Source organism: Centruroides sculpturatus, unplaced genomic scaffold (assembly GCF_000671375.1).
Source record: "Centruroides sculpturatus isolate CEXI.00-Female unplaced genomic scaffold, Cexi_2.0 scaffold262, whole genome shotgun sequence".
Classification (NCBI taxonomy): domain Eukaryota; kingdom Metazoa; phylum Arthropoda; class Arachnida; order Scorpiones; family Buthidae; genus Centruroides; species Centruroides sculpturatus.
In genome coordinates this window covers 485120-499328 of record NW_019384536.1, presented here as the reverse complement: position 1 = coordinate 499328, position 14209 = coordinate 485120, and the positions used below count along the sequence as shown (strand labels likewise).

At 29.5% G+C, this 14209-nt stretch overlaps 1 protein-coding gene across 12 annotated transcripts in view; it reads right to left on the bottom strand.

The window, feature by feature from the left end:
* Nucleotides 1–10326, bottom strand: part of LOC111623250 (DNA damage-regulated autophagy modulator protein 1-like) — a 22224-nt gene extending 11898 nt beyond the window's left edge. Inside the window, exons 1-6 of one of the 12 annotated variants that reach the window (XM_023365757.1) lie at nt 10244–10326; nt 10075–10141; nt 9942–9997; nt 9804–9875; nt 8860–9036; nt 8149–8216 (exon numbers count right to left, since the gene is read on the bottom strand). In XM_023365757.1, coding sequence (XP_023221525.1) covers nt 8149–8216; nt 8860–8993 — 202 coding nt within the window. In that variant the 5' untranslated portion in view covers nt 8994–9036; nt 9804–9875; nt 9942–9997; nt 10075–10141; nt 10244–10326. Of the gene's footprint in view, nt 1–495; nt 677–773; nt 948–1600; nt 1673–1738; nt 1795–1871; nt 1939–2040; nt 2124–8148; nt 8217–8859; nt 9041–9133; nt 9761–9803; nt 9876–9941; nt 9998–10074; nt 10142–10243 lie in introns of those variants that run through there. The other 11 variants (XM_023365764.1, XM_023365762.1, XM_023365760.1 and 8 more) reach the window with 11 other exon arrangements.
* Between the last annotated feature and the right edge of the window lie 3883 nt (nt 10327–14209).

Genomic DNA, 14209 nt, shown 5'->3' with positions numbered 1-14209 from the left:
ATTATTACAACGTAATGATAATCTATCTTAAAAGCAAAATGTAATTTTTAAACAACTATCTTTAGCGAAGTAATTTATATCAAGATTTTTATAAATATAATAAATGATCCGAATACAGTCGAACCTCCCATAACGACCACCTCGAAATAGCGAACAGTTTTTTTTAGAAATATTTGTTTTTTACATGTATACAAAATAACCTGCAAAAAAGGTCAATATCTATGTTCCCATCAGTGACCATTGTTCAGAATTTAACTAAATTTCATTTACAAAAATTAATTTTACATATAATATATACAAATTTAAAATCAAAATTTTCTGAAAGTTTAAAAAAATAAATTTTCTTAATTTAATTTAATTATATAAAATTTCTTTACGATTAATAGTAATTTATTATAAACCTCGCTTATTATCATTGATTAGAGAAATTTTAAGCATAATTAATTCCAATCTTTAAAAATATTACATTGAAATAATAATAATAATAATAAATACCTGATGAAGGGGACATAAGCACTCACATGACCTTCTGAAAGCGCCATTATGAAACAAATAATCATACCGCAAGAAATCCAAACTCCCATAACGAGAGGTAACAAATAGAGCTTCTTTAATATATGGGGTTCCATTTACAGCGATTTGATTTCTTACAATTTCAATTTTAAAATGGCTCTAACTCGAGATAAATACAAAATCAAATCAAGGTTCTCTTGATTTTACATATAAAGATAATATTTTTGATAAAATAATCATAAGGCAATTAACAAACTCACTCACTCACTCTCACAGATTCTAATTTACGTTGTTGATTCTAACCTCACCAGCATCATTTTAAAAAAGCAACTTTACAAGTACTCGTTTACATCATTTAGACATTATTTTGTTAATATAAACTTTAAAACCACTGACGCTCCTTATCATTTTTCAGTTTAAAGTCAAACTGATATGACGTTCCTTGCCACGTGCTCACAGTAATTTGTTTGTAGCGACGCATGTGGGCGTTATTATCATAAGTAGAACAATAAAATGTTTAAAATTATTTCTATTATGATTTAAAAATTAATAAAATATTGATATAATGTTTAAAAAGTCATATTAGAAACAAGATAAAACAAAAAATTCTTATTCANAATTTATTTGTTAGCGTCGGATATAGGCGTAATTATTACAAGTAGAACAATAAGATGGTTAAAAATTGTTTTTGTTATGTATGTAAAATATTTAAATAAAGAATTTATAAAATTATATTTTAAAAATTTAAAGGATAAAAAATTCTTATTCATATCTGCTATTCTTTAATTCCTAGTTCACATTGATAAAGTTTATCACACAATAATAAGGTAATATATTGCAAAGTATTGCAAAATTTATGAATAATAATATGCATAAATTTTGCAACACTTTCTCTGGATCTAATCACACAAGGAGGACGATTTACTGTATTAGAAGTATTTTATTGTCCACATATCGGCCAAAAATGCATTTTGGGCGATGCCCCTCATTAATTTCACTTAGTTTTACGCAAGATACATACATATACATGATTAATTTACATAAAATTCAATATATAATATATATCGAAAATATAAAATTCACGTACAACTTATGCAGACACAAAAATGATTTAGAAATCATTTACAATGCTACTATGATGTTTTACAAATAAAGAGATCTAGAATTCAAAACGTTAAAAATAATTAACATTTCAAATTAAAATTTATAATAAATAAGATATTACCTCTTAGAACAAATATAAACTTGATCATTGGACTCAAATGCCATAAAAGAAGAGGGCTAAAATAAATTAAATATATTTATAATATAAATAAAATAAAATAAATTAAACCAAATGTGTTAAATTATAAATGTACCTGTTCGAAAATTGAATTATTCCAACAACACTGAAGTATTGCGACGTTAATTCGCGAGTATTGTAAACTTTAAATAAGAAATTAAAATTAATTAAGACAAAATTAAAAATAACTTATAAAAATAAATTGATAAAACTGGTAAAAACAAAATTGAAGATAAAAAATATACCTATTAAAATGAAACCATTCAACCTCACTTTAACCATACTACTAAGCGTAAGGTTAGGGAAGTGTAATTGCCTATGAATAAATGCCTTTAATTGTAAAACATCATGGTAAAATTGTAAATGATTTCTAAATCCTTGTTGTGTCTGCATAAGTTGTAAGTGAATTATATATTTTTGTTATATATTATGTATTGTAAGTCATGTAAATTAATTATGTATTGTAAGTCATGTAAATTAATCATGTATAGTTTATGTATCTTGCGTAAAACTAGGTCAAACTGATGAGGGGCATCGCCCAAAATGCATTTTTGGCCGAAATGTGGACAATAAAATGCTTCTAATACAGTAAANTAGTTCGGCTGCCCGATGACGTTTGAGGTGTTTATAGGGAACTTTTACTATTTTTTACGGATACCGGTAGCAATTTTTTGGTAGTTTTATAGGAATCGTAATTATAGGGACCGTAATTATAGGGGGGTCGACTGTAAAAAGGTTTTAAATAAAAGCTCATAATAGATGACGCCATAAATGGTCCCTGGCTATCGAAAGCGAAAACGAAACGTACGGCTCCGAATAGCATTTTCACAGTTGATTAAACGCCAATCACATGGTTCCGATAAAAACTAGTTTTACCGTATTCGTTAGCATAACGACACAACCAGTAGGATTTCATGGATTGGGTTAGGTTATAAATTTATTCGCAATAAGCATTGATAGGGGCACCCAAATATCTGTAGCACGTAGTCCAAAACCGGCCTGTATACCACAAGAATAGAGTATTAAAAATAAAAACAATTCACAACGAAAACATCCTGAGATTGTCATATATTTTATGTAGGCTGATCTTGCTCTCAAACAAGCAGTCGGTCTTTAATGTAAGATTTTTAAATTTAATATCTTAAAAAATGACGGTGGTTTTACGAACAGCCATTAAACAGGAAGTGACTATAATATACCAAGGCTGATTTTAAGGCAAGGCACGAATGGCACACACGTATGGGCGTCGACTACAATAGGGCGAAAAGGGGTTAAAACTTTTCAATTTGTTTGTAATAATTTTAATGTTTATGTTATTAAAGTTAAGTTCTTTATCATAATGTTTAATTAATTTAATTAAATAGTGTTTTTTGTCATTAAATAACAAATATTCTTTATATCGACCACGTCTGGAATTTCAAAAGGTCGTAATGTCCCTGACACTACATATTTAAATTTCTTTTTATATTGATATATTGTGTTAATATATAGCCTATAGATGATTTCATTCTTGGTTATTAATTAAAACATGATTTTCAAGTATGAAAACAAGTTTAATACTCCGTAAAATCAAAAGAAAAATATTGACAGATATAAATAAATTTGTTTGTTGAATCATTATAATGTACAATAACAAAATACAGTAAAAATTATTTTATAGATTACTTTTTCTAAAATTCTTAACTTTAGAATAAATTAGATCATTGTTAAATAATAGTATGGTGGGTGTCAGGACATTTGACAGTGGGTCAAATGCCATTGCATTGACCTATTGCCATTTTACCTACTTTTTCAGTCTATAAAATTTAACCTAGAAAACAAATTATTGTATAATACTTAGGAATAAAATATTCTACTAAACGGAAATTCATATTAATAGAAGTCTATCTAAAATCTTACCATAAAATTAACGAAAATTAAAGAAAAAATTATTTTACTACTACAGTAAAGTCCCGGAAACTTGACTTTCGATACTAGAAAATTCCTTAAAGCTCGTCACTTCGTTGAAAAAAAAAAAACATAAAAATGTAATCTAATTTAAACCGCTATAACTTTAACACTAGGATCAAATAAATATCTTTCTTCACTGGCGACACTTGATAATAACATCAATTCCACGTGTTAACAAAGAATATAATCCTTTTCCCAAAATGCCACTACAAAACGCCACGAAGCGAGCCAGTCGAAACTATCCACTAAATACTCATTATTTTTACTTTTCCGGTTCTGTTACATATAACAGAGGAAAAGTATGGGAATCGGTCAAAAAACGATCCTCAAGATTTTTACATTTTTGGATTTAGGGGACCTTGAAACGTCGAGAAATGCAAAAAGATTTGGAGGATTTTCTGTATGTATTAATATAAATGGTGTGTGTAGGGGGCACGATTTTGTTCATTCTCTTTGAAGCTTATAACACCTATGCTGCTTTGCCGAAAATTTCTGAAATATTGCAAGGAGATTTGTGTATTAGAAAGATTGATGCTATTAAATTTTGGCGGTTAAAAGTCGACGCGGTGTGGAGATAAAGGAAAGTCACGTATCCTATCTCGAGAGGGATCAGACTTAATCAAGGTTTTACTCGTTATTAGCATTTATAGTTTGTTTTATATAATAAAAAACACTCATCTGTACCCTCAAAATTAATATTTTTATCATTTTATAATAATAAGAATACATAAAGTTTTTTAAATGAAATATCATAACAGATGGCGCCACACGTAGTTTTAAATGTTGCCAAGAAAGTTATATAACTCATTACTGGATTTTTTGGAAAAAAAATAAATTGAAATATTAATTTTATAAATAGTTTGAAAACATCTTCATTTTTAGAAAATATATTAAAGTTTAGAAAAGAAAATACACTTGGTTTTTTTCGTTCCCTCTAACTACCAGTCTTATGTGATTTAATCCACTTAGCCTTTTTTACGTAGGAAAAATGGCAATAAAATTATGCAGAAGATCATCGGTCATTTGGTTCATGAAAATACATCACACATGATAGATTGGCCAAGTTTACAAAGGAATGAAAAGATTCATCCGAAAACTCTGCATTAAATGTCTATTATTTCATGTAATAGTATAGGAAATTTTATTTAAAAAACTAACATAAAAATCTGTATAAAAATGAATTTTGAATTAAATTGAATATATTATCAAGTATAACTTATCCATCACAATTTGATTTGCCTTACGTACTACTGTATTGCTTTAGGCCGACTATTGTTTTATAGTTGACAATTGAATAAAGTTTAAAACGCTTTCTCTTAATTGTTATCAGTGATAATAAACTTAATGATGATAAACCTTTTTGAGTCTGCATCCATACAGTAAGCATACTTGTCTTTAAAAATACCGAAGTTTTAGAATTCGAATAATGATATTTTTAAACAAGAGAAACTAATATGCTTTAACTAGAATAAACGTAAAGAAGCTAACTGAAAAGATGATGATGGAGTGATAAACCGAAAGGATGATAGAAAAACACAAGTGATATACTGAAATCGCATGATACATTACATGCCTGATGATTTTCCCTGAATTGCCACTTTAGAGGCACGCGTGCCTTAAGTTCTCCACTCCAGTCTTATTATATTACAGAAGTTCGAACATAAGTTAAAAATCAAATTATTCATCACAAATACATTTACTTATCATTAGATTTAACAGGTGCATGATAAAAGTTTCTTGACTACAGCAATCTTAATATCGAATATTTGAATAACTTGGTTAAATATTCTATATAAACTTTGAATTTTCAGTTAAAATAAATATTTAATCAACATATAAATTTAAAAAATTGATTTCGTGTCCTTTATATTGTTTAAATTTATTACATAGTAATAATACTACAATAATTATAAGCCTATTGTAGTCAATATGAAATTTATAATATATTAATTTTAAAAAATTTATTTAAAGTACTATAGTTGTGTCCATTTAAGTTTATTTTATTTTAAAAAATTTTCAAAGAATTTCTTAAACGAACTGGATTGGATTGGATTGATGGGAGAAGGCAACGCAACACATAAGCAATTTGCCCAAGGAGTACCTCCAGGATCCTATCACATAAAACTCTTGTAGTTGTTACAAGCTATACGTGTTACAAAATACAAGAAAAATTATTTGAATAAGAAGTTTTGTAGCAAATTACAAGTTACTAGTCGTAAGCAATTATTTTGATTGCGTAAAGTTACTTATAATCAGTAACAATGCTACAAGTACTTGCGACAAGCAATTAGGGTTTCTCAAACGGGATCCCGAGATCCCTGTTGTTTGTTTAACCTGGGAAATCCCGCAAATTTCTTAAAAGTTCACTTTTTTCTTATTTTGTGTTAAGATTGTGTTAAGATTTGATGTTAAGATTTGATGTTAAGATTTGAGGAAATTTTGCAAATAGAAAGTATAATTAAACTGACAGAATACATTTGTATTTATTAATTTTAAACCTACTTATTAGATTTTTAAAATTTTTGCTTGTTATGGCATGTCACAAAGGTCAATAATCAATACGTAGCTTATTTGTGGCAGGACTCTGAAAATTCTTTACTTGTCGGAACCTGTAATATCGGAAATAATTGTGCTTATGCTGTCTTAATTTTTAACCATTCCCAATAGCTTCGATAACTGCGTAACGCCAGGTTGTGCAAATTGGGCAAGGATACAAACGAGTACGAAGTCTGCAAGTATGAAGTTTTTCTTCATAAACTTGATTATTAAAGACAAACGAACTGTCGAATTATCGGACTATAAGCTTGATGTTTCTATTAAAGCAGCCGAGATAGAAAAATCAAGAATAATAGAGAGCATAAGAAGTATACAATCTAGAAAACGAACTAGAAATCTTCCAGGCTACAAGTAAAAAAACACATAACATCTTTCTTCTCTTAAATGCATTAAACACGATTCCACTCACATCAATTAAATCGGAAAGGGCATTCTCGGTAGCAGGACTTTTCATTACTAAAATAAGAATTAGATTTAGTGATCGGAGTATTGACCACCTTTGCTTTTTAAAATCTTATAAAAAATTACAATAATATATATATTTTTTTGCTGTTGTATGCAGTTTCCAGCAAAATTTTTTTTCTATTTGTGAAAATTTCTACGTAATTTAAAGATAATTTTTAATATAAATCTTGCACAGCATTATTAATATGATTTTGAAGGTTGCAGAACGTATTAAATTACTTTAAAAAATTATATCATTTGCTTTAGAGATATTTTGTATATCTTAAAAATAATTAATTTTATCCCAGGATTTCCCGGGATCCCGGGAAACAGTTCACTTTTTTCCCGAAATCCCAGGACAAGCAAAAGACCGGGAAATGAGAAACTCTACAAGCAATAATTAATACAAATTTTGTAGATTGTAGTTAATAGCTTGTAACTCCTAATTTTGAAGTAACAGGGCCCAGCAAGGACTTTCCGAGGGAAACCGATTTTAAGAAGACCAACCACCAATGTTCAATAGTAATTTTATCCACTCGGCAGCTGGTAAATAAGCTAGAGGACATAAACAATTTTTTTACGCCCCATATGTCCCATGAATTTTGTACGTAAACTGTTTTGAAAATTCAAAAAAAATCCTTTGTATAAGCTAATTTATTTTCCCCTTCGGCTTCTCATGTATATAACACGGGATTATGTCAAATTTGACATTCCGGGTTTCTTCAAATCTCCACGTTTTGAGACGTCCTGAACATAAAAAGTCAAAAATTCGGAAAAATTCGTGAATGTGTGTTTGTGTGTTGGTATCTATTTCGTTTGATATTTGTGTAGACTCGTAGAGTAATGATTAAGAAATGAAATTTAACATGGTAGCTTGTGTATAAGGGGCGTTGATATTATTCGATTTTGGTGGTTAAAGGTAGAGAGGTTGGGGAGACAGAGGGGGTCTTGTGTCATATCCCGAGCAGTTGCACGTTATATCTTCATGGGGCCTAAATGAATGTGAATTAGAAAACCCCATGTACAGCGTTAACTTCCGACATTTTTTTCTGGGAGAAATTTTTGGGGAAAATATTTTGTTATAAAAGATTGTTTTGGAGCCCTGCTGGTGGGTATCTCAGATAATTGTCCATTTTGCCCATAGGATAACGTGCCATAGATCTCGAATAGAGATTCACTCGTTATTAGCATTTGCATATCTTTTATATAAGCCTCTACCTTCAAAATTAAGCTTTATGACATTTTATAATAATTAATAATATAAAAGTTATTTTAAACAAAGTCTCTTAACAGATGGCGCCACAGACAATTGAAATTTTGTAAGTTGTCAATATTTTCACAGAGTTGCGCAACTCGTTGTTGGATTTTTTATCAAATAGGAAAATAATTATAAGAAAACTTACCCATGTATGCAGTGAAAACTAGAAAAATTCCGAAAATTCCGCTCTCTGGTAATTTCCCTCCGGTTTCACTTCAAAAAATAGAAGACATTGATTCATTTTCTATTTTAAACTGTTAATTTATCTAAAAACTAAAACATATTTTTAAATTATCTTTACGCAAAATAATTTACATTAAGGTTTTATAAATTTAATTAATTAATTAATTAATTAATGAANATTATTACAACGTAATGATAATCTATCTTAAAAGCAAAATGTAATTTTTAAACAACTATCTTTAGCGAAGTAATTTATATCAAGATTTTTATAAATATAATAAATGATCCGAATACAGTCGAACCTCCCATAACGACCACCTCGAAATAGCGAACAGTTTTTTTTAGAAATATTTGTTTTTTACATGTATACAAAATAACCTGCAAAAAAGGTCAATATCTATGTTCCCATCAGTGACCATTGTTCAGAATTTAACTAAATTTCATTTACAAAAATTAATTTTACATATAATATATACAAATTTAAAATCAAAATTTTCTGAAAGTTTAAAAAAATAAATTTTCTTAATTTAATTTAATTATATAAAATTTCTTTACGATTAATAGTAATTTATTATAAACCTCGCTTATTATCATTGATTAGAGAAATTTTAAGCATAATTAATTCCAATCTTTAAAAATATTACATTGAAATAATAATAATAATAATAAATACCTGATGAAGGGGACATAAGCACTCACATGACCTTCTGAAAGCGCCATTATGAAACAAATAATCATACCGCAAGAAATCCAAACTCCCATAACGAGAGGTAACAAATAGAGCTTCTTTAATATATGGGGTTCCATTTACAGCGATTTGATTTCTTACAATTTCAATTTTAAAATGGCTCTAACTCGAGATAAATACAAAATCAAATCAAGGTTCTCTTGATTTTACATATAAAGATAATATTTTTGATAAAATAATCATAAGGCAATTAACAAACTCACTCACTCTCACAGATTCTAATTTACGTTGTTGATTCTAACCTCACCAGCATCATTTTAAAAAAGCAACTTTACAAGTACTCGTTTACATCATTTAGACATTATTTTATTAATATAAACTTTAAAACCACTGACGCTCCTTATCATTTTTCAGTTTAAAGTCAAACTGATATGACGTTTTTTACCACGTGCTCATAGTAATTTATTTGTTAGCGTCGGATATAGGCGTAATTATTACAAGTAGAACAATAAGATGGTTAAAAATTGTTTTTGTTATGTATGTAAAATATTTAAATAAAGAATTTATAAAATTATATTTTAAAAATTTAAAGGATAAAAAATTCTTATTCATATCTGCTATTCTTTAATTCCTAGTTCACATTGATAAAGTTTATCACACAATAATAAGGTAATATATTGCAAAGTATTGCAAAATTTATGAATAATAATATGCATAAATTTTGCAACACTTTCTCTGGATCTAATCACACAAGGAGGACGATTTACTGTATTAGAAGTATTTTATTGTCCACATATCGGCCAAAAATGCATTTTGGGCGATGCCCCTCATTAATTTCACTTAGTTTTACGCAAGATACATACATATACATGATTAATTTACATAAAATTCAATATATAATATATATCGAAAATATAAAATTCACGTACAACTTATGCAGACACAAAAATGATTTAGAAATCATTTACAATGCTACTATGATGTTTTACAAATAAAGAGATCTAGAATTCAAAACGTTAAAAATAATTAACATTTCAAATTAAAATTTATAATAAATAAGATATTACCTCTTAGAACAAATATAAACTTGATCATTGGACTCAAATGCCATAAAAGAAGAGGGCTAAAATAAATTAAATATATTTATAATATAAATAAAATAAAATAAATTAAACCAAATGTGTTAAATTATAAATGTACCTGTTCGAAAATTGAATTATTCCAACAACACTGAAGTATTGCGACGTTAATTCGCGAGTATTGTAAACTTTAAATAAGAAATTAAAATTAATTAAGACAAAATTAAAAATAACTTATAAAAATAAATTGATAAAACTGGTAAAAACAAAATTGAAGATAAAAAATATACCTATTAAAATGAAACCATTCAACCTCACTTTAACCATACTACTAAGCGTAAGGTTAGGGAAGTGTAATTGCCTATGAATAAATGCCTTTAATTGTAAAACATCATGGTAAAATTGTAAATGATTTCTAAATCCTTGTTGTGTCTGCATAAGTTGTAAGTGAATTATATATTTTTGTTATATATTATGTATTGTAAGTCATGTAAATTAATTATGTATTGTAAGTCATGTAAATTAATCATGTATAGTTTATGTATCTTGCGTAAAACTAGGTCAAACTGATGAGGGGCATCGCCCAAAATGCATTTTTGGCCGAAATGTGGACAATAAAATGCTTCTAATACAGTAAATCGTCCTTCTTGTGTGATTAGATCCAGAGAAAATATTGCAAAATTTATCTAATATAGCATAGGACTTATTGTAATAAAATTTATCATATTCTTGTTAATCTTGATAAGTTTCTCAATAGTCGCAGTATCTAATAAAATGGTTTTAATATAGATAGCCATGTTAGTCTAGTCATTAGTAATTGAAGCGAACCCGCGAGAACTACAGTACCAGTGTTCAATCCATTCTGCCACTGATCGGGATTTTGTTCAAAAGGAATAACGAATTATAATTATTTCATCAACAAAAATTACTAATAACCTTGGATCTTCACTAATTATCAAGTTATTTTTACTATTAGTACAATAAAAACTTCTAGTTGGACCGAAGCCAATGCATTTGAGGTAAGTTAACAATAGTAAATGGCTACACGAAGTCATTAATCAGTCAAATGCCAGCTTTGAACAAAACAGCATAGTTGATTCTTGATTATCTTGAACAGATCACTAAAACAATCTAGATTAATAGAATGCTTGTCTGTATGTTAATCTGTATAAAACGATGAATAGTTCATAATTATTACAACATATCACCAACAAGTACAATCTAACGACACAAACTTACCTTATATTTAACTTATTTTAGACGTATATGATAAAACGTTTCATGAATGTTTCTTTGCTTAAAATTTTCTTATCGTTTTGCTTGTAAAGTTTTATTTTTATTTTTATTTTTTTTTAAATCTCAGTAATATAATCTAGTATAGTCTAATAATGCAATGGACACCAAACTTTTTCCACAGCAAGCTAGATAACTGAGAAAATGACGAGTGCGGGCCGCATAATCATTTTGTTCAATACAGTACACCAAATATACAAAAAATAAAGACAACCAACATATTTATTTACTAATACACAAACACGAACGCTGCAGCAAGCTTGTAATCCCTTTTCTTAGAAACTTCAATGCAGGTACTTATACAAAAAGCGCTCTGATATCCAAAGTCGCAAAAGGTTTTTTATTTCGCCGATTTTCCTAAATATTATATTACTGTCAGATGCAAAAATCAGATTGGACCAATTTTGGCATTTTTACTTACACTTATTTTAATTTTTTCTACATAGTAAGTTTATCTACGAAGTTATCTATATTTCGATATAAATAATTTATCTTAGCTCATTTGTGCCACAGTGCGGCGACGAGCCGGATGAACTGACCTCGCGGGCCGTAGTTCGGTGACTCCTGGTCTATTGTAAGAAATTCAGGTATGCAATTTTTATCAAAATTTCAGACAAAAAATATAGTCTATAAGAATTATTTAGAGAGGGAAATCATTTTACTTCGATCCACGGTTCGAAACTAGCTTATAATGCGGGCCTTTCATCATTCGAATCCAAATCGCCACAAAATAGGATTTTCAGATCTCAAAAAAATCCTACAGCTCTCTGGAGACCCAGGTTCGAATCCATTTACAGGGCGAAAAACGTTTTTAAAAAAGACTTTTTTGCTTGACATGTTTGGGTCCGTTGACTCCGGCCCTGGTTCAGCTAAACCGCTTCGCTCCATTGTAGCTTTGCCACTCGTTAATTATAAAATCTTGAAATTTTGCACACTACCTAAGAAAACAATTTTCTTTCAAACGAGCTATTCGGTATTACTTCAGATGTTTGAGGAGCGGAGGAATCGATCCCCGACAATCGGCAACTCCATATCGGCAATCCCCGAAAATCGGCATTCCTGTATATAGACAGGTTTTAAGTCGACATCACGAGTGACTTCATGAGCATGCGCAATTGTCCGGTGCCATCTTTGTGGTTTGTTTACGTTTTATTTGTGTTTACGCGCGCTTTAGCTGGAGTTCTTATGTTGTTTATTTGTCGTGAATATCACTATAGTAAATTGAATAATTGGATATAATGCACTGAAGAACAAAGAAACGTCATTTTTTAAAATTCCCGGCATTATTTGTCATCAAGGACCCCAAACTGAGGAGCTTTCACGACGAAGGCAATTTTCTTGGCTCTCGAGAATTAACCAGAAAAATTTCAATACGAATAACGTGAATATCAATAAAAGAGTTTCTCAGAAACATTTCAAGTAAGCAATAACATTTGATTACTAGTTATTAATAAATGATTAAATAAACGTTTGAATAGATAATAATTGTGTTCTAACTTTGTTTTTCACCTTTCAGTTTGTCTTCTTAGTCTCTGCTTGTAATAAATATACAGTAGAGTTAATATTAAAGCGGTAAGCAAAGATAGTCGTTTAGCAGATGAAGAATTAGAAATGAATTTTGAACTAATTGTCTTTCCAGTCCTTCCATAAATAAAAATATGTGTATTTTTAAAGATATAAACCAATAATTTCCATTGTTCATTTACAAATAGCTAAGTTAGGTTATTTAGTGAGCAACATTAAATATTTCAGTGAATGGTTGTCTCTTTAATCCGAAAATATTTCTCTCGGTAGACTATCTTACAACAAGTCAGGTCCAGAAAAGAGCACTGAAGAGGAACTGGAAAATGAAACCAGTTCGAAATGCATATGAATTGAAAATACAATAAAAGAGTTTCTGGACCTGACTTGCTGTAAGATAGTCTACCGAAAGAAATATTTTCGGATTAAAGAGACAACCATTCACTGAACGAATATACAGCTACAATTAGTAAATTCAACATTAAATATTTCTTTAAGATGTTACTTTTTACAATAATTTTTTTACATTAGTAACAAATAATCATTATATAGTAACCTTCAAGTTGTTCCTGTGACAAATTCTTTATTATTTATGTATAACAGACCATAATGATAAGTTATTATTATTATTATAAACAAAATTCCAGGACCAAAATTTGTTCCAATCTGATGATGAGTACGAGTCTCCTTCTCTACACCTCGTCCATCATGGCGATCCCGTTGAGGTTAGGCCTGGTATCTTAGTGGCTGACATGTAGTTTAAACGAGCTGGTGTCTCGCTTGGTCAACTAATGTTGACCTGCGTGACGGGGCTCTTCGTTAACTTCTCCTGGTAGCTTGTGGAACGTATCAACCAACACAGCATCCGATAATGATTCTGAATTGACTATCACTCGATGCAGACTCAACTCAGTGTCAATCGAAGGCCATGCATGCTTTTTTCCAACACTTCACTATTGTAGTCGTCCACAATGTCCCATGCTTCTGTTGTTTGGAAAACAACATCATGCATGTTGATCTCTTTCCACGCCTTCACATAGCCTCGGTAGTGTCGTTTACATTTGTCCAATAGGGAAGTAAGAATTACATGTCGATAGTGACGCTTAATTAATTTTAAAATTCCCTGATTCATGGGTTAGATTAGTGCTGTCACATTTGGTGGAAGAAAGACATCTCTGAAATCATGTGATATACGAGCTGTCAAAAGGATGACCGGAAGAGTTATCAATTAGGAGGATGGCTTTTAACGGAAGTTTCTTTTTCTTCAGTTTTCCTTTACAGCTGGTACGAATTTATCATGGAATCACAGAGAGAATTTCTGAGTTCATCTACGGTTGCTTTTGAGCACCATATTCTACCGAAAGTGTACTCATCTCGCTATGCCACGATGTTTTCAGTGTGACGCGTTGTTTTTCTTGTTTATGCCTACGAGCTTCCTTTTT